At 39.4% G+C, this 17,847-nt stretch overlaps 4 protein-coding genes across 4 annotated transcripts in view; 2 read left to right on the forward strand and 2 right to left on the reverse strand.

Moving 5' to 3' along the window:
* The window catches only part of clptm1 (CLPTM1 regulator of GABA type A receptor forward trafficking), a gene marked incomplete in the record, with an annotated part of 13,861 nt that extends 10,560 nt beyond the window's left edge, over positions 1–3,301 (reverse strand). Inside the window, 1 exon segment of the mRNA XM_014022831.1 lies at positions 3,117–3,301. Within this exon segment, the coding sequence (XP_013878285.1) occupies positions 3,117–3,167 (51 nt within the window).
* Positions 3,302–3,716: 415 nt separating this feature from the next.
* tbcb (tubulin folding cofactor B) lies at positions 3,717–7,073 on the reverse strand. The gene is made up of 7 exons (XM_014022832.1): positions 6,912–7,073; positions 6,341–6,482; positions 6,097–6,240; positions 5,582–5,678; positions 5,178–5,369; positions 4,838–4,910; positions 3,717–4,737 (listed from the first exon to the last, which is right to left on the reverse strand). The coding sequence occupies exons 2-7, from the start codon at positions 6,455–6,457 to the stop codon at positions 4,623–4,625; spliced, it is 738 nt and encodes a 245-aa protein (XP_013878286.1). The 5' UTR covers positions 6,458–6,482; positions 6,912–7,073; the 3' UTR covers positions 3,717–4,622.
* Positions 7,074–8,950: 1,877 nt separating this feature from the next.
* The window catches only part of six5 (SIX homeobox 5), a gene marked incomplete in the record, with an annotated part of 31,096 nt that continues 22,199 nt past the window's right edge, over positions 8,951–17,847 (forward strand). The window contains 3 exon segments of the mRNA XM_014022839.1: positions 8,951–9,988; positions 12,451–13,892; positions 16,927–17,847. Coding sequence (XP_013878293.1) covers positions 9,318–9,988; positions 12,451–13,892; positions 16,927–17,597 — 2,784 coding nt within the window.
* The window catches only part of six9 (SIX homeobox 9), an 8,333-nt gene continuing 8,008 nt past the window's right edge, over positions 17,523–17,847 (forward strand). The window contains exon 1 of the mRNA XM_014022842.1: positions 17,523–17,609. The gene's annotated coding sequence lies outside the window, so the exon portion shown is untranslated. The remainder of the gene's footprint in view (positions 17,610–17,847) is intronic.

The raw sequence follows: 17,847 nt of genomic DNA on the forward strand, positions 1-17,847 counted from the left end.
ATGCTTTGTATCAAAAGTATACAAAGTATGTATATGCTTTGTATCAAAAGTATGTTTATGTAATATTAGAATTTTCTGAGACAATGAATTTTGTTTTTTCGGTTTTTTTTTTTCCAGTAAGAGGTTTTTATTTAATAGAATTTTTGGACCAAAAATATCACAATATATCGCCTTGTTTACGGTATCGAAATATATCGAAATTTATCGGGATATTTCGTATCGTGACCCCTCTGTCATGATATGTATCGTATCGTCAAATTCTTGCCAATACACAGCCCTATGATCAGCGTCATTATGCATTAAAAAGAGCACCCACTGATTTCATTAAGTTATTTTACTTTATATAACAAATTTATGCTCAGTCAAAATTGGTACATTGTTCTTTTCTGGCATGAATAATCTATTAGCCAAATATAAAATTTAATGTGTGGCTCTCCTTGAAGGAATTAACATCGCCTGAGTTGTAGATCCACTGTAGGGTTTAGGAGTACATTAAATGACTGATATGTGAGGAAATTATGGCATATATCAACTATCACTTTATGTCAGTAAAATTTTTAATCAGTTTGCTTTTTTATTTAGCTTTTTATTAATCCTTCCAAGCCCCCACACTCCATTCAAATGACACAATAGACAAGCACATGCCAAGTCATGAGGCTCATTCTCTATCTAAACATCCAATCTCCCCCTGTTGTCATAAACACAAATGGTTGGCCTCTTCAAACGAACAACACATTGCAGACGAAAACACTGTGTTCTGTTCAAACAGGGTATTGTTTATAAGGGTGTTGACAGCCTAAAAAAATTAGTGAACACTAAAAATGTGAACGTTTGTTCTAAGGTGCAAGCAAGGTCAAGTCACCTTTATTGTCAAATTCTGTTATGTACGAGACATGCAGAAAATGGAAGACAACATGATAAACAGATTAGTTCAAGGCCCTAAAGAGGCCCTTTCATCCTTATGTCAGTGTTCTGGTGTGGTAAATATGTCAATGTTCATTTTATTTCGGTATAAACAGAAGTTGAACAATTCAGTCAAACAAAAACAAATGTTAATGTAATAACACTGTGTATTAGAGAATAATAATTAACTTGGTATTTAGGGTCAATGCTTCACACCAGGTTATCCATTTGTCTGACATTTAAATAGGACAAGTTCAGGTGTAACAAATGTTCAAAGCAATGGATATTGCTAGTAATGTTTACAACACTGGGGTTATAAAACAAAGCGAGATATATAAATAGGATTAAAAACTCTGTCTGTACTACCACACAGATAAAGTGGAAAACATAGTCAGGCTTTCAATATTAAGCATTCAGGTCACACAAGAAAACACTGACACTTGTGTTGAGGTCCCTGTTATTACACCTAACAGCAGATCAGACACCTGTGATTATATCTGGCTACAGACTGAACCTCTCAAATCTTTACACAAAAATTCAGATTAGGAAGCTTAAAGAGCTACACGAGTGGTCCTTCTGTAAGTAACAGCACATTTATCCTTAGAGCAGTTTTAGAGCACAGGAGACATTTACTGCACAWTGTACTCTTCTCCTAGTTGATGACCTTTTGATTGAGGATAAAATCACAAGTTGAATTTAGAGAACATTGCTTTTCGATCTGTGTAGTTTGCATGGTCTCCCTGTGCACTTGTGAGCTTTCTACAGGGACTCCAGTCCAGTTAACCACAGACCAAAAACACATAGGTTAATTGGTAACACTAAATTGTCCCTTGATGTGAGTGTGTGGTTTGTCTCTACGTGTTCCTGTGCTGGACTTGGGACCTGGACAGGGTGTACTTTGCCTGTCACACAGTAACTGCTGGAGATAGGCACCAGCTCCATATGTGACCCTAAGGAAGTGGGTAAAAGAATGGATGGATGGAGGGAGACATACTAAATAGTTCAGATTTGAACATTAACACAATCTAAAAGAAAAAAAATGGTAATATCAACCCATAAGCATCTTACTGATTGCTAACTGCCTTCTGGTCCTCTTTATAGACAAGCATCTGCTATAAGGCTCTCATTTTTAATCTGTTTTATAGATTTTTTTGCAACTACATTAGGTTATTTTATGGGATTTAGCATTAGGCACAAGGGAGACTATTGGTTTGCCTTCTAAAGCTATTCACAACGTCCTTTGRTGACATAATAAACATTAATCATGTTTTGGGGAAAAACTTTTTTTTTAGATTTATAGAATTTAGTTATGATGAAGCCACAAACCTGAGAACACAGCCTCTTCTTCYCAATGACTCAGAAACCTACTAGGTATAATAAATTAGCTGTTGAATTCATTTTTTAGTGTCACTTTTTAATGAGTGATGCTCATGTTTGATTAGAACACATTATTRTTATTTTCAGGAGTCATTTCCACGTGGTTTTGGTCATTTTAAGTTATGTCCTAAACACTCCCTCATTTTATTTCTATTGAAATTTGAAGACATTCGTATCCAGCTTCATATTCAATGCATTTTAGGTCTCCTAAACCCTCAAGTCCGTTCATAAAACTCTGCTCATGTTTAGATATGTCTTCCATTATTTTTAAAGGTTACACATTTTTGACCATGACTAATCTTTTTTGGTTGACTGTTAAAAGGCGGCGATGCTGTCAAGTCAAGCTTTGTGTTTATAATGTGGATAAAGTCAGGAGGTAAAAGATTTACTAAAATAGGCTGACTGAAGGGGAGAGAGGCTAACTGTTAGCCCGGTAAATCGAGCCATGCTGCGCTGTTCAGGTTCAGGCCTCCTCCTCCTCCTTCTTCTTCTTCTTGTGTCACGCTGCGGTTGTCAGCTGGTTCACACCGATACAGTCACCTAATTATCGTCTCTCTTTTCTTTCGACGTTCGTTTTCAGGTAAAATGTCACCGTCTACGCTGCCCTCGCTTCGCATCTCTACTCGTTTAGCGGTCAGGATTTCACAACACATCGTAAAGAGAGCCAGGAGGTCGTTTTAAAAACCAGCCGGCACTCAAGTCAACTGTCACTGAAGCTCGCGTAACGAAACACTTCAGTGGTAAAAGTCCCGCACACGACGTTCAAAACCATCGACTCGGCCCACATTTACCAGCCGCTACGTGTAAGCAACTGCTGTGAGTGTCATTAATTTTACCTCCCCGTTGCTCACGGTAGATTTAGTTGATTCGCTCCCCTGCGTCGCCATCTTTCTCCGTCTCTATCGCGCACACATCACTCTGCTAGCTAGCTGGCTGGTGGGGAAAGTGCGCGAAATCTCGCGAGAACTCAAAAGGGAAACGTCATCGTAGCCTTTTAAAGGAAAAATAGTGAGGACTAGAAAAATTGGCCCTTTCTTGTCACGACATGATGATGAAAGTGCGTGTAACATTCGGCCTTGTCATGCAGTCACTACAGACTCTAAGATTATGAGCTTTGAAGCAAAAAAAAAAAACAACTAAAAAATAAAATAAACAATAAACATTAGGACTTGAACAATAGATCTTGTAATTAACAGGAAAAATTGCAAGTGTGTGTATTGCCCAAGTTTAGGAAAATAACAGAACTATCCTCAAASTAAACTCATTTCTTTTGCATCATTTAACTACATGGAGGACATAAAATGGCATGATTTGATATGTGTTCAGCTACTACAAAATAATGACTGAAGGTTTTAAAGTGATCACATCAGGGAAAGATCAAGACATGATTTATGGTTTAGAGATGGTGATCCTAACAAAAGGACAGGAGGCAGAACTGATGCAATCTGATCAATTTTATACTGATCTTTTTATTTTTGTCCTTATAACCTTTGGCACACAGTAACACCAGCACTTCAGAGATCAATGGAAAACTAAAAAATATACATGTCTACTAATATTTCACTGCAAAGACATTAAAATGCAAATTTACATTTTCTCCAAAACAAAACATTGTTAAWTCAAAACGCACATTTTTCCAAAGTTGACTCATTTTGAGTATGGAACATGTATAAAAACAGTACAGTGAGAAATAAAGATGTGAAATCAGAGTTTGATGGGATTTGAAGTATTTGGTCTTTCAAGGGCCAACCTAGCATCAAGAAATTTGGATCTGAAGGGCTGCAACACCAACACATACACTTAAACACTACTATTTATGGTGCTCTATTGGCTAAGTCTAACTGGAAGTACATCTTACAGATTTAGAATAACTTCAGTAGGTTATAAATGTAATGTTTCAAAGTCTGGCAGGGTAATTCTTMCAAACATCCAAATCACAGAGAATAACAAAGAAATGTACTGTCTTGAAAATACCAGGGCTACGATTCATTGTGAACATTTTTATACAATCATTTTTAACCACACTAATATTGACCAAAAATAACAAATTTAAGCATTGGAATTAACATTAAAGTAGTACATGGAGTAAAATAACAAAATCCATCGTAGGCTAAAAAACTCCTTCCTTTATGAAACACTGACTGAATTCTTTGTCACGTTGCAGGAAAAAAAAGATGCTAAAGTGCTTTTGGATTGCGCCCACCAGAGAAGCACAACAAAAAACTATATGTAGTACTAAAATGACTATCATTCTTCTGATTTATGATCAGAAGATGCTTCAACTTACAGTCAAAGGATTGACCAAATTAAAGAAAACAATAACTTTTATCCAGTCTGTCCAGTTAAATCTCATCTAAACCGTAATCCTCCTCAGGGAAGTCTCCCACCGTCACGCTCAGTGGCTTCACAAACGCTCCGTATTTGTTATCGCATTCAAAGTACTTTTTCCCCTGAACTCTGTGAAGACAAGATGAAAACATCAGGTGAAATTACTTCCAACAACGCTGAATCCATTCAATTATTAGGAGAAAAAAAAGTAAAAATTCATTGCCCCTACGTTCCGTCGTGCTTTCCGAGGGGCTCGTCGTACTTCACACCCACCCAGTAACCAGGCTTGAACTCTGTTGTGCCTGCAAAACCGATGAAATCATCCTTTAATATGAAACCACTCCCAGCCCATGTAAAGTACTTAAAAAAACTTAAATAAAAGCATTTTCTTGTTATCTCCAAAGTTTTTATTACAGTTCAGTGCACTGTCCTTACGTACATACATACAATAAAGTAAAAAAACTTAGGAGTTACTTTGACTAGTAAAGCAAAGTAGATCAGGAAAAGCTGTCATTACAACTTTAAAATCTTAAACTAAAATAAAAAGACTAAGCTTTCTCTACACTTACCAACATACAWGACAGTTCCAAGTTTTGTGGGTTGCCCAGTGACTTCCACTTTACAGCGGCTGCCAACGGAAATGGCATCAGCAGCAGCCTTCTGCTCTTCAAGCTGAGCAGCAATCTCAGCATTCTTCTTAGCAACCCGATCGTTGTCGTAACGACCAAATTGGTGTTTTTTCATAAATGACCTTGCAGATACTCAAGAAAAATACAAAATTTCCATATTAAACACTTGGCATCATCAAAGCAATCAACAGTAACTCAAGCCTAGACTAAAATATTCACCAAAAAGCTTCAATATCAGTAATTATATTTTGTCAGATATTAATTTACATTAAAAACTGGTAATTTTATCAAAATATAAATCTTAATTAATTTAGTTTTGAAAAATCAAGTGCAGAAACTCTTACCAGTTCTTTTATCATATACTTCATTTGAGAGCTCAAACTTTTCCACTTTGGAAACATCAAACAATTCGCCCACCTGACCTCCACTTTTATCGATAACCTGTGCAGAAAAAAAATTTTTTTTTAGAAAGGATCACGTCAGTTCTGCATGCTTGAATAATACTTTAGGATTACTTTTGGTAAATTAAACTCCAACACGCGACTGACTGACGAACATTTGGAAAAGCGAGAGCTTCATCTGTTTTTCAAAGTCTCTGCACACTAGGCACTTCGCTCATATGATGGGTGTGGTGCTTTTAAATTCAACGTGATCTTCAGTTCTGATTAAATATGAGGTATCTTTGTGACATTCTTCATTTTCTTGTCAAAAATGTCTTAATTCATTGTAATAATATTTGTAGTTTGCTAAAGTAAATGAACACTGCTTTGACTGTCACTGCAAGCTCCTCTGGAAATGTGAACATTTGACGACATTTCTGCAAACACACTATATTATGAATTATTTTTATTGTACATACATGTATTCTGCAGTTGTCATCCACAGGATAGGAGCCAAGTAAAGCTTCATCACTGTCTATTTTCTGTAAAAACTTATCAGAGACACTAAGAATTTCCAAATCCATGGCGGAGGCAGGAATGCCCACAATCATCTCCAGTTTTCCCTGAGTTCAACATGATAAAAAAAGAGTACAGTCAGGATGGTATGTGTTATCAACGTAAGCCCACTTCAAGTGTCCATCAGATCTGTTGTGTGAGTTTTACCTTCAGTTCTGCTATAGTAATCCCTCTATCGAACTTGCGCAGCGACTCGAAGGAGGACAGGGTGCTGGTCACACGAACTGTCACAATGGGGTTGGTAACTATAACTCCACCGTCCATCCTTCTCAATGTTAATGAACAAGGCCTGGAAATGTGGACAAAATAAGTTGAATTGCATCTTTAAAGTCATCCTAGAATTAGATACAATGTTATAAATTGGGTGCTCTGGACTGTAATTTCATTGTGCTCTGTACAATGACAATAAAGGTCTAATCTAATCTAATCTAAATACAACTTTGACTGTTGTAAACACCTCAAAGAGGGGTTTACTAACTTGTGACATTCCATTATTGTTTTTACGTGTAAGTATAAACTATTGCTGTAACTGTTAGTCTTCCCTTTWATTAAACAAATCTGTTGTAATCGATTAATTTTCCTCTTATATGTTCTTACTGGATGGCTCGTTTGAAATAGTTAGCTGCATGCTGCTGCTAGCTAGCTGTAATCAGACAGTACTACCAGTCACGTTGGGTCCACYGAGACACACAAACACAATGTTGCCACAGTTACTTACTTTTCTCAAAAGTGGAAACAAATCGTGAAGACAACAGTCGACTATYTGCTTTTCAGGAATCCGGAGTAACCGTAGTGCTCTAAAAACAAGGAACTCTGCATTTAACTCTGAATTGTATTTTATGCCAGAAACTCACGCGACAATTCCTGTTTACGCCCTACTCTGGAAGGTTCTACCCGCCTCAGGTGAAACCAACCAATCAAGTGTGAGATCAAACCGATTTGACCAATGAAATTACAAGAAACCAAGCTGAGGGACCGCCCACTARAAATGCTGATTGACAACAATGGCTACCAATCGTCAGACAGGAGTGAACAAAACTGAAATAACCAATAGGGGGTGCTAAAGTCCAGTTAAACTTCATTTGTTAGCCGTTTATTTAACAGAAAAACAGAATACTCCACCTCCTATTCCAAGCCATATTTATCAGCCGCGTTATGCCTGAAGAAAAGAAAAGAAGCTTGAAGTTAAAACTGAATGGATGAAAGGAGAGGAGGGGCTAAAACAAACCTTCAACTTAACCTGCTTCCCACAGTAAAYATTTACATTCCTCACATCTTATCTTTAGACCATATATCTTATCATAATGACCATTTTTCCATGCTCTATTATCACATGTTCTCTCTCTTAAGGTTSGCATTTAGACTTGTAGATACAGGTGAAAACTTTACATTTTAATCAGTGTGATCATGGGAGAAAACTGAACGGTTATACTAATAAATGTGCTTGTTCAAACCATGTTACGCTAAAATATGGATAATGGTTAAACCAGAACAAATAACAAACAAAACAAATAATAACCATAATGTCTAAATGAAATTTGACCCAAACCAGCAATAAATAACCAATCTACATATATTGTTATTTTAATTTCTTTGTACTCTTCCTTGTAGTGACAACAGGTTTTCCTAAATGATTTTTTGTAAGCATGCTGTCTAAACACAAAAAAGTGCATTTCATTTTAGTCTATTGAAATAAATTTTGAAACTTAATTTGGACATTTTAAACTCCCATAAAACAATTTGCTAAAAAAAATCAAACTTTTATGTTAGTAAAACTGCTGTTTTTCTTTAATAATATTATTATGAAAGGCACATATTTCTGATATAAATATACTGTACCCTATATTTTCATCAGTATAATAATAATAATTTATTCATCACAGTTATCCTTTAGTCATATAGAGCAGTGGTTCCCAAACTTTTTATCTTCTGACCCACAAAATATTCATGGCAAAAACCTGTGACCCCTGGTCTGATTACTGGTCTGAGTACACGAACTTCATTAATAACCCTAAAAACACAGTTTTTTGACCATCTAAACAGCTTGTACACAAATATAAATACTTATTTATACTTATTTTGTGTTTTTGTAATAATTATAGGGAAAATATTACATCAGCAATTATTTTATTACCCTTTAAATTGATTTCTGGAGATTATCCAAGGTGCTTCATGACCCATAATTGGGTCCCAAGCCCAACTTTGGGAACCAAAGTGCAGTGGTTCCCAAACTTTTCAGCTTTTGACCCACAAAATAACAGTAGGAGAGACCTGTGCCCCCAGCTATTTTTGTATGATAAACATTTGAATCAGGTCAACAAAACATGGGCATAGTAACAATATTTTTTATACTACATTTATCCATTTTAAATATACTAACCTCACACTTTGTAACAACAAAGGCAAAAATGTAATTAATTCAGAAAATCTTTTCAGGACCCCACTTTGGGTCCTGACCCCAACTTTGGGAAACACTGAATAAAGTTGACCTTTTTGTTTGTTTAATTTGCACTGTTCTTTTGATGTTATCACATAAAATCATGCATTTATAATTTCTTAATTACACCACTTGTGATAAATGTATGTACATTGTTTCAGACAAAGGTAAAACTACTCCACATACATTTACATGTCTTATCATMAGTCAGCCAAACCTACATTAATCATGTAAAGAAAAGTAGAAAAAAATTAAGAGGAAATTTTTGTTATTCAGATATTTTTATTATTATTGTTATTATTGTTTTTCTCATGAGTGAAATTTATGAAAGGACCATGCATGATTTTCATTTAAATGTACAGTTTAATGGTAGTGGGATTTATTTCTGAGTCACAGATAACTGTTGGGTTAACACCAGAGAAAGTTTAACAACATTCATACCCTGTTTGTTTAATTTTGAAAGCCTTCTGAAGAAAAACTAGGGGAAAACTGCAACTTTTTAATAACTTAGAGCTTTAATTGTTGGATTTAATTATTACAGTGAAAGTAACCTGCCTGTTTTTTTTTTTTTTTTTTTTTTGCTCGCAGGCACATTAAACCTCAGAGGCAGGCAGGCGGCAGGAGAGAGGAGGGAGGGAGACAGGGGGAGGAGGAACCACTGGTGGGGGAAAAAAAGTTAAAGTGAAAATGGCTTCCTTGTCTTTAGAATCCACAGAACAATCAGAGAGCAGCCCAGAGGAGCCCAAAAAAGAGGAAGATCCCGTCCAGGTTTCGGAAGAACTGCTCCAAAGTTTCCAAAAGTCGGCTCTGAGTTTCTCCACAGACCAGGTTTCGTGTCTCTGCGAGGCCCTCCTGCAGGCGGGCAATGTGGATCGCCTGTGGAGATTTCTCTCCACCATACCTCCTTCGTCCGAGCTGCTACGTGGCAACGAGACCCTGCTGAAGGCCCAGGCTCTGGTGGCCTTCCACCGGGAGGAGTTCAAGGAGCTGTACGCCCTCCTGGAGAGCCACGACTTCCACCCGTCGAACCATGGGTTCCTGCAGGACCTGTACCTCAAAGCGCGCTACAAGGAGGCGGAGAGGTCCCGGGGCCGCAGCCTGGGCGCCGTGGACAAATACCGGCTCAGGAAAAAGTTCCCCCTGCCCAAAACCATCTGGGACGGGGAGGAGACCGTGTACTGCTTCAAGGAGAAGTCCCGCAACGCGCTGAAGGAGTGCTACAAGAGCAACAGGTACCCGACTCCGGACGAGAAGAAGAACCTGGCCAAAGTCACAGGACTGTCCCTCACACAGGTCAGCAACTGGTTCAAGAACCGCAGACAGAGGGACAGGACCCCGTCCGGAACTCTCAGCAAAAGGCAAGACCGACTCAGATTATAATCTGCAGCAGCTGTTTTTATATAACCAAAAACAAATAACCCAACTGTGACACATGATTACAATAARTAGGTCTGGGTGAGGAGGTGGACGGTATCATTTGACAGCAAAGTGAAGCCACGCATCAGAGACCAAAAAGCATGTTGCTTTGTTATGAAATGTGAGATCCAGATGGTCCCACAAAGGCTCAAGTTTCCTGAAAGCCTGCACTGCCGCCCCCAGAGCTTCAGAGGGTGACAGAGGTTAGAGCTTCAGCTCTTTGGGGGGAGGAGAGCGGATGCTTTCAGACAGGCTCAAATCAGAGTTTTACAACCAAGCTTTGGGTAGATAAGACTGAGCACAGGGGGGCTTATCACATACCTCAGAGTTTATGGTGGGTTCTGATCGGCCGTTTTATTTGCACTAAACTTATGGAGATCAGGTGTATCCTTGAAGGAATGAATATCGCCCACTGCCTTTTAGGCCAGAGTTTTAGTTGTGGTTATACCCTGTTTTGTTTAAGTACTTCAAAGTGATACTTGAGTAAAAGTGCAAGTATCTTATTATGAAATCACTAAGTCTCCTCTAACTTTAGAAGATGAGTATGTGGTCGGAAGGTCACCGGTTCAACTCCCTGAACCAGGATGGGCCCTTAACCCCTCAGCTGCTCCCCGGACACTGTAATTGGCAGCCCACTGCTCCATGTGTGTTCACATGTGGGATGCGTAAAATGCAGAGAATTAATTTCCCCTCTGTGGGACAATAATGGCTAATAAAATCTAAAAATAATAATAATAATAACTAAAATAAGTATCTGACATTTAGTGTACTTAAGTATTAAAAGTAAAAGTGAGTGGATAGAATTTCTTAAAAGACATTTATTGGCAGGTGACCTCCCCAAAAACCTTTTTAAGGCCATGATGACTATAATGTTATATTAAAATCAGTGTTGAAAACTTTAGGCTAAATAKTCTACCTGTTTTAGCTGCATACATATCTCTACAGTCATTTTTGTACTAAGATATATCCTGGAGGTGAGATTTATCCAGATAAGCTTATATATTTTTATAATGAAAACATGTCAAAATGAAATGTAACAACTTTCTACTTTCAACATTTGATAAAATGTAAGGAGTACAAGTAAAAAGTTTTGCTTAAAAATGGTCATTCAAGTAAAGTTTAGATTACTAGAATTTCTACTTAAGTAATGTAACAAAGTATTTTTACTTTAGTTCACAACTCTGGTTATACTTCACAAGACAWCAAATCTCGCTGACGTGGCCGTGAGATGTTGTTTTTCTTGCACAGACATTTTAGAAACTGGGGGAGAAGTCCTGGTGAGCCTCCTTCCACAACTTCACAACCTCTGCACCACAAGATTGATGGCAGCCGAGGGGTTTAGGACCCCTGCATAAAGGATTTAATGCACAAAAATGTTACAAAGGAAGGATTATAAAAGCATGATTGTAAAAGCAGGATATGTCTACTTCAACTTCATCAACTGCTCCTCCCCTCTGCTCCACACAAGTGGGCCGTCGTAGCCAGGTGGTCAACGTTTGCGTCAGGAAGGGCATCCAACGTAAAAAACAAAACAAAACAATGGCCAAGTTTTCGTGTGAGTTAGTGAAACAGCTGAAGTGAAAGTGTAGTTCACYCACTTTTTAGTGTGAACACTCCCACAGTGTTCTGTAGGGATGTCCCAATCAGATACTCAGGATCGGTATCGGTGGCAGATACGGCCATTTTTTGAAAATCGGGTAGAATCTGATTTAGTCATATGATCGAGCCGATCCAGTTTTCGTGACAGTTTTCAGCATCATCATGCTTCACAACTGCCATTAAGAAGTCAAGACGCACACAAGTGTGCAACCATGTCCACAGTGTGGGAACACTTTTCAATGGGACACAATGATGCTGAAACTGCATCTTGCAAAATCTGCAAACTGGATGTTTCTCGTCGAAACAGCAGGGCTAGTTTTAACACTACCAGCCTTGTCACTTGGAAAGAAATAAAGCTATCTGATCGGTATCGGAAAGACTAATCACTAAAAACATTGGATTGTATCGGGASCCAAAACATCTGGATCGGGACATCCCTAATGTTCTGACTAATCACACAATACACACACACACTGACTTGGGCATTCAGTACCAGGCAAAGATGGTAACTAAGTTTTCCGATGATGTAAAGTCTTCAAATCAACTGCAGTCACCAGTGATTGAGATTAWATTGAAAAAAATAATGTTAAACTTTGATCAAACTGTTTAGCTAATAATCTTTAATGTGTGGACTTTCCCAGAGATGTTTTAAATTTTTTTATTGTCTTTTTTTATGTATTATTGACCATGAGTCTGCAAATAATTCAATTCAAATTCAAAAATACTTTATATTAATAAAGTACATATAATCAAAAAGTTAGGAAACTGTTTATATAATTGTTTTGATTATTGTTTTATTTTTCAGTGAGTCTGATGGGAACCACAGCACTGAAGATGAGGCGAGCGTAATGGACGACGCTCCCGACAGACCGGAGAAGGCTGCCATCTCCGCGGCGCCCATCATCTCTGTTTCTGCGGTGCCGTGTAACGCAGGAAGTCAGCTCATCCTGAACGGGTCCARCAGCTTCCTCACAGCCTCTCAGCCTTTGCTCCTGAATGGAAACTCGCTCCTGTCCGGTGCAGGGGCCGGCGTCATAATCAACGGGCTCAACCTGGGTGAATGCCGTACCGTCACCCTGAGTCCCGTCGCCTCMAACTCCCCTCTAATCCTGAACGGGGCTCCGGTAATAACCAAACCTGGGGCGAGCGGGCAGCTGCCGCAGCAGACAGCTTCTGAGGCTGAACAGGAAGTCACGGTCTTGGCGTCTAAAGTTTTGAGCACTAACACCGTACCTAACTCTCAAACTATCATTTCTCCACCTCTGCAATCCAAAACTGAAAACGACGACGAAATGGATTTCATCATCGCTCCTAAATCAGAGAGMAACGAGACTGTTACATCGTCTTCCTCATCTTTATCCTCCTCCTCACCAACTCTGTCCTCTCCCACCAGTCTTCCATCAATAGTTTTAGCACGGACCCCTCAACATCAGGAGTTCCTGACCCCCCCAGCTTCTCTGTCACCTGCAGGCTTGGTTATTTCTTCTTCAGCGACGATGTCCAGTCCGCACGTCGCCAGCGTCGCCTCTGGTTCCCAGTTAAACCCCTCGAGCTCTGTCATTTTCTCCAGTAACTCCACCCCTCAGCCCATCTCGTTGCCCCAGGTGGTGCCCTCCATTCAGGGGACCCCAGTGTCCCATCTGGTCCAGCACTCTTCAGGAGCCCAGTGCCCTCAGCTGGTCCCAATGTCCTCACTCCCTTCGCCGGCTCCTCATTTCCAACCCCCCCAGACTCTAAGCACGAGCAGCACGCCAGCTCAACTGGGTGCCCCCACAACCACGTCTCAGTGCCCCACTACCATCGTTTCCATCTCGCAGCTCAACGGTAACAACCTCCAGCAGCAGATGATGCACCAGCTGGGAGAGCAAACCGTAAACGCCACGCCGAGCAAAGTCCAGGCCATTTCTATATCTTCCCCAACGCAAGTGGTCCCGGCCCCCCAGGCTAAAGGCAGCGCAGCGCCCGTCCCGCTCTCAGTGCCTCAGCTGGTCCCGGTCTCCTCCATCCAAACCTCCTCCAACATCTCCTTCCCTCAGGTGGTCCCAGCTAGCGCTTCTCTTTCCATCCCCACTGCCGGGATGCCCTTACAGATCCTAGCTCCCGCTCCGGCTGCAGGAGGGGTCGCTCCGGGCCCGCTCAGAGTGAACCAGCTGAGACCCGTTCAGAGTGCGGGGACCCCGAATAGCATGGCCCCCGCAGTGCAGCTGCTAAACCCAGGAATCATTCAGCTGCCCCCTGCTTCTCCAGGTACACAGATTATGTTTTTTTTTTAATATAAAGTTCCATTTAATGTATTTGGGTATGGAACAAGAAAATAAGCTTTTGAGGTGAACTTGAGAAGGAAATGATAAAATTACACACAGAGAGTAATTATTTTTAAACTGACTGAAACTAAATATTCAGTGTGGATTATTCTGGGGGGGGTACACGTTAGCTTTGTAGAGAGATGTAGTAGATGCWGTGTGAATGGGTAAATGAGGAAAGCACTTTGAGTATCCTGGTTGGATAGAAAGGCACTATGTAAGTACAGTCCATTTACCTTTTTAAAAGTAGCAAATAAGACAAAAATAGAACAAATAGGTTCAAGTAGATCTCAAAGAGAATGTTGGGCCTCATGCAAGAACCGTTTGTATGAACAGATTTGTTTTTAAGTTGTGAGTACGAGTGATTTAGGAAAACTTGTCATTCACCAATTTTTTTCATATTGTAAGATTTTTCTCAGATACGAACAAAATTGATGAGTGGTCCAGACCTGTCGTATATTTTACGAGCAGTCAGTCTGCTGTTATCCAGACTGATTTTCTTCACTAATAACTTTATATTTCATTAGTTTGAAGATATTTTGAGTTGAAAATAAATCACACTCAATAATTATGTTGACAATAGGTTATTCTGTTTGAATTGGAATTAGATTTTAAATGTAACTAACAACATAAATTGCTTAGATTAATAAATTGGCTATTAATGCTGTTGTATAACACTACAATATTAATATGAATTTAATAAGTTAATTGAAATTTGGAGACATAAATGCTTTTTTTTCCAGAAACGCAAATGACACTTGCAGGAGGGGAGGAGCGGTGTGTGACTGCTCTTCTGAATAAATRAAAACTATGTCACACAGTTGTTTACGCTTAAATTAAAAATATTTGACCAAAGGAAAAGTGGAGCAGGACTAGAGAGAGATGAATATGATTTATATTTTTATTTCTGTGACTGTATACGACCCACAGGAGACACRACATTAACAACACATTTCATTCCTCTGCTTTAGCAGCTCCTATAATTCACAGCTGACACTGCTTAAAATGACCTTTGTTTTCTGGATCTCTGAGAGCAGGACTTCAATCTCCACACTTGTAAAGTTCTTCTTTTTTACTTTGCAATGTCATTTATGAATGGACACTTCCTGGTATGTGGGGCAGGAAACATAGCCTGGTGTTTTTAGGGTGGTAATTATGCTAATCTCCTCTCCTCGTGCGCGAGCACCTAATACGCATTCATCAGTTCAACATGTTCTTGCATGAGGCCCAATGTTTTTTCAAAGAATCGAAGAGATCTTATTGTATTTCCGCAGCGAATTGCATTTTAAATAAAGTTAAATATTTTAAAAAGTCTTAAGCTACAAAAACTAAATGTCTTAGTCGGAACTTCATGAATGACCTCAACAGTTTTAACAGTTAAAATCTGTAGCTAAAGTATGTACAAGTACTTACATGTCGAAAAGGTACGGAAGACAAAGAATAAATAGAAACAGGATCAATGTAGAGCAACAGTTCCCAAACATTTCAGCTTTTGACTCACAAAATAACATCAGCAGAGACCTGTGCCCCCAACTATTTTTGGATAATAAACATTAGTATCAGGTCAAATAAACAGGGCATAAAAACAATAATCATTTATTTTAATTTAATCATTTTTAAATACACCAACCCCATTCTTTTGTAGCAACTAAGTCAGATAAAAATTGTTCTTGGTCATGACCCCAACTTTGGGAACCACTGATCTAGAGCAGTTATTTCCAACCAGGGRTACGCGAGCATATTACAGGGAGTATGTGGAAAAATTTCCCAGGTGTGTAAAATAAAAACAATAAAAATTGGACTGAAATGTAGGACCCTATGATTTCAGCAATACGGAAAATGCATACGGAATCACGAAATTGACACAAAATGGAATCCTGTATAAAATGAGGAATCTCATGGAATTTGCTTATTTGGGGCATTTGATAGGGCTGTGTATTGACAAGAATTTGGCGATACGATACATATGACAGAGGGGTCACGATACGAAATATCGCGATATATTGCGATTTTTTTTTTGTCCAAAAATTCTATTAAATAAAAACCTGTTACAGGGGAAAAAATGAAAAAACAAAATTCATTGTCTCAGAAAATTCTAATATTTCATAAACATGATTTTGATACATTTAGCTGTGTTCTGCTTTGCATGTATTTTATTTTATTTGTTTCATATTTCTTATTTCAATTATTAGACTAAATTTGACAATAAATGGTTTGAAAATATATATTTTGCAGCTTTTAGTTTTTAATATTAATTTATAATATGGTCACTCAACACTTAGCAAAAGACTCAAGAGGTAGAGGAGCCAAATGTCTGGCTCACTGCTGCCAACTAGTGATCAGAGGCTGAACTACAACATAAAAATGAACGGCTGGCAGGAAAGTTGACATTTTAAACCTTAATAAAAAAATCGATACAGGGCTTTAGAATATCGATACAGTATCGGAAAATGAAATATCGTGATATTTCAGTGTATCGATATTTTCTTACACCCCTAGTATTTGATGTATTTTGCACCTGCCGTTCCCTGGATCAATTACTTATTCACTTTCTAGGCATCATAATTATCTTTATGTTTAATTTGAGTCTAAAAGAATAAAATGCCTGATAATTAAACATTCTCAGGTGTTAAATAAATAGTAAAGTAAAAATAAGAAATATCATTACATTTAACAGAGGGGCTACTAGTGATATGACAAAATGGCTCACGGGGGTACACAAGTCTAAAAAGGTTGGGAACCACTGAGGAATAGAGAATTTGCTGTATGAGTTGGCCCCAAAAGTTGATTTATTCAAAAAAAAAAGGACAGAAAAGATGAAAATTATTAAAAAGGTAGTTTCTGTCAAATGAACTGGTTGATTGTTTCCATTTTGCAATAAGTTATAGAAGTTTGTTGTTTCTTATTTCGAACAATTAACAARCGATTTGAACACAAAATAAAATGTCTTGATTAATGTTTATTTTTAATGTTTTTAGGTAACCTGGTCCTCAGTGGAAGCCCTTATCTGAGTGTCCAGCAAGGCAAGCTGATTCTGACCATCCCAGCAGGCATCCAGCTCACCRGTCTGCCCCTGAAACCAGTCCTAGACGCTGCCCCCGTCCCTGCAAGTGGAGTGAGCGCAGTCCTCAACCCCTCCACACCTCCGGCGGCCTCCCAGCTTCCAACCACCACGTCCAGCAGCCTTTCAACCTTTCCTCTGAACTTCATTAACTCGTCTCCTCTGTACTGCGCTCCGGAGTCGGCGCTCCCCGGCAGCCAGGCTCCTGCCGTCTCCTCTCACACTTTGGATCAGTCCGTCACCTGCACGACGCAGAACGCGCTCACTCCAGAGAGCATGCTCMCGCTCAGCCCCGTCTACAGTGGTGTGACACCAAACATCCAGCTGTCCCAGCCGGCCTGGAGCCCCGTGCCCCTCTCAACGTCCACCAGCCTGACTCTGTTTGACGTCCGCGGCAAGGGCGAGCTGCACGTGGATCCTGCTCTGTTAGCCCTGCCGGGGGGAGAGTCGCTTCTTCTGGGAAGCCCCTCTCCAGGCCAGGACGAGGAGGCCGGCTCGCCTCTGGGAAACCCCGAGGAGATGGACGGAGACTCCAAGATCCTCACTCAGCTGCAGTCCGTCCCTGTGGACGATGATCTGGGCCTTTAAAGTAGAGGGCTGGTGAGCATAACACTAAAGATGACTCGACACATTTCGCTTCACAGTATGGACCCTCTAACGTCGTCTTATGTGTCTGAGATGGTTCGAAGTGGCACTTTTACACAAATGTCCTGCGCAGTCTGAGAGGATATTACTCCTGGGTTTTTAGGGGAGAATTTAGCAACGTTTGAAGTTTTTGTCCAAACCTTTACACACCTCACGTTAGGAATGTGCGATATGGCAAAAAAATTCACATCAC

Source organism: Austrofundulus limnaeus, unplaced genomic scaffold (genome assembly GCF_001266775.1).
Source record: "Austrofundulus limnaeus strain Quisiro unplaced genomic scaffold, Austrofundulus_limnaeus-1.0 Scaffold344, whole genome shotgun sequence".
NCBI classification, from domain to species: domain Eukaryota; kingdom Metazoa; phylum Chordata; class Actinopteri; order Cyprinodontiformes; family Rivulidae; genus Austrofundulus; species Austrofundulus limnaeus.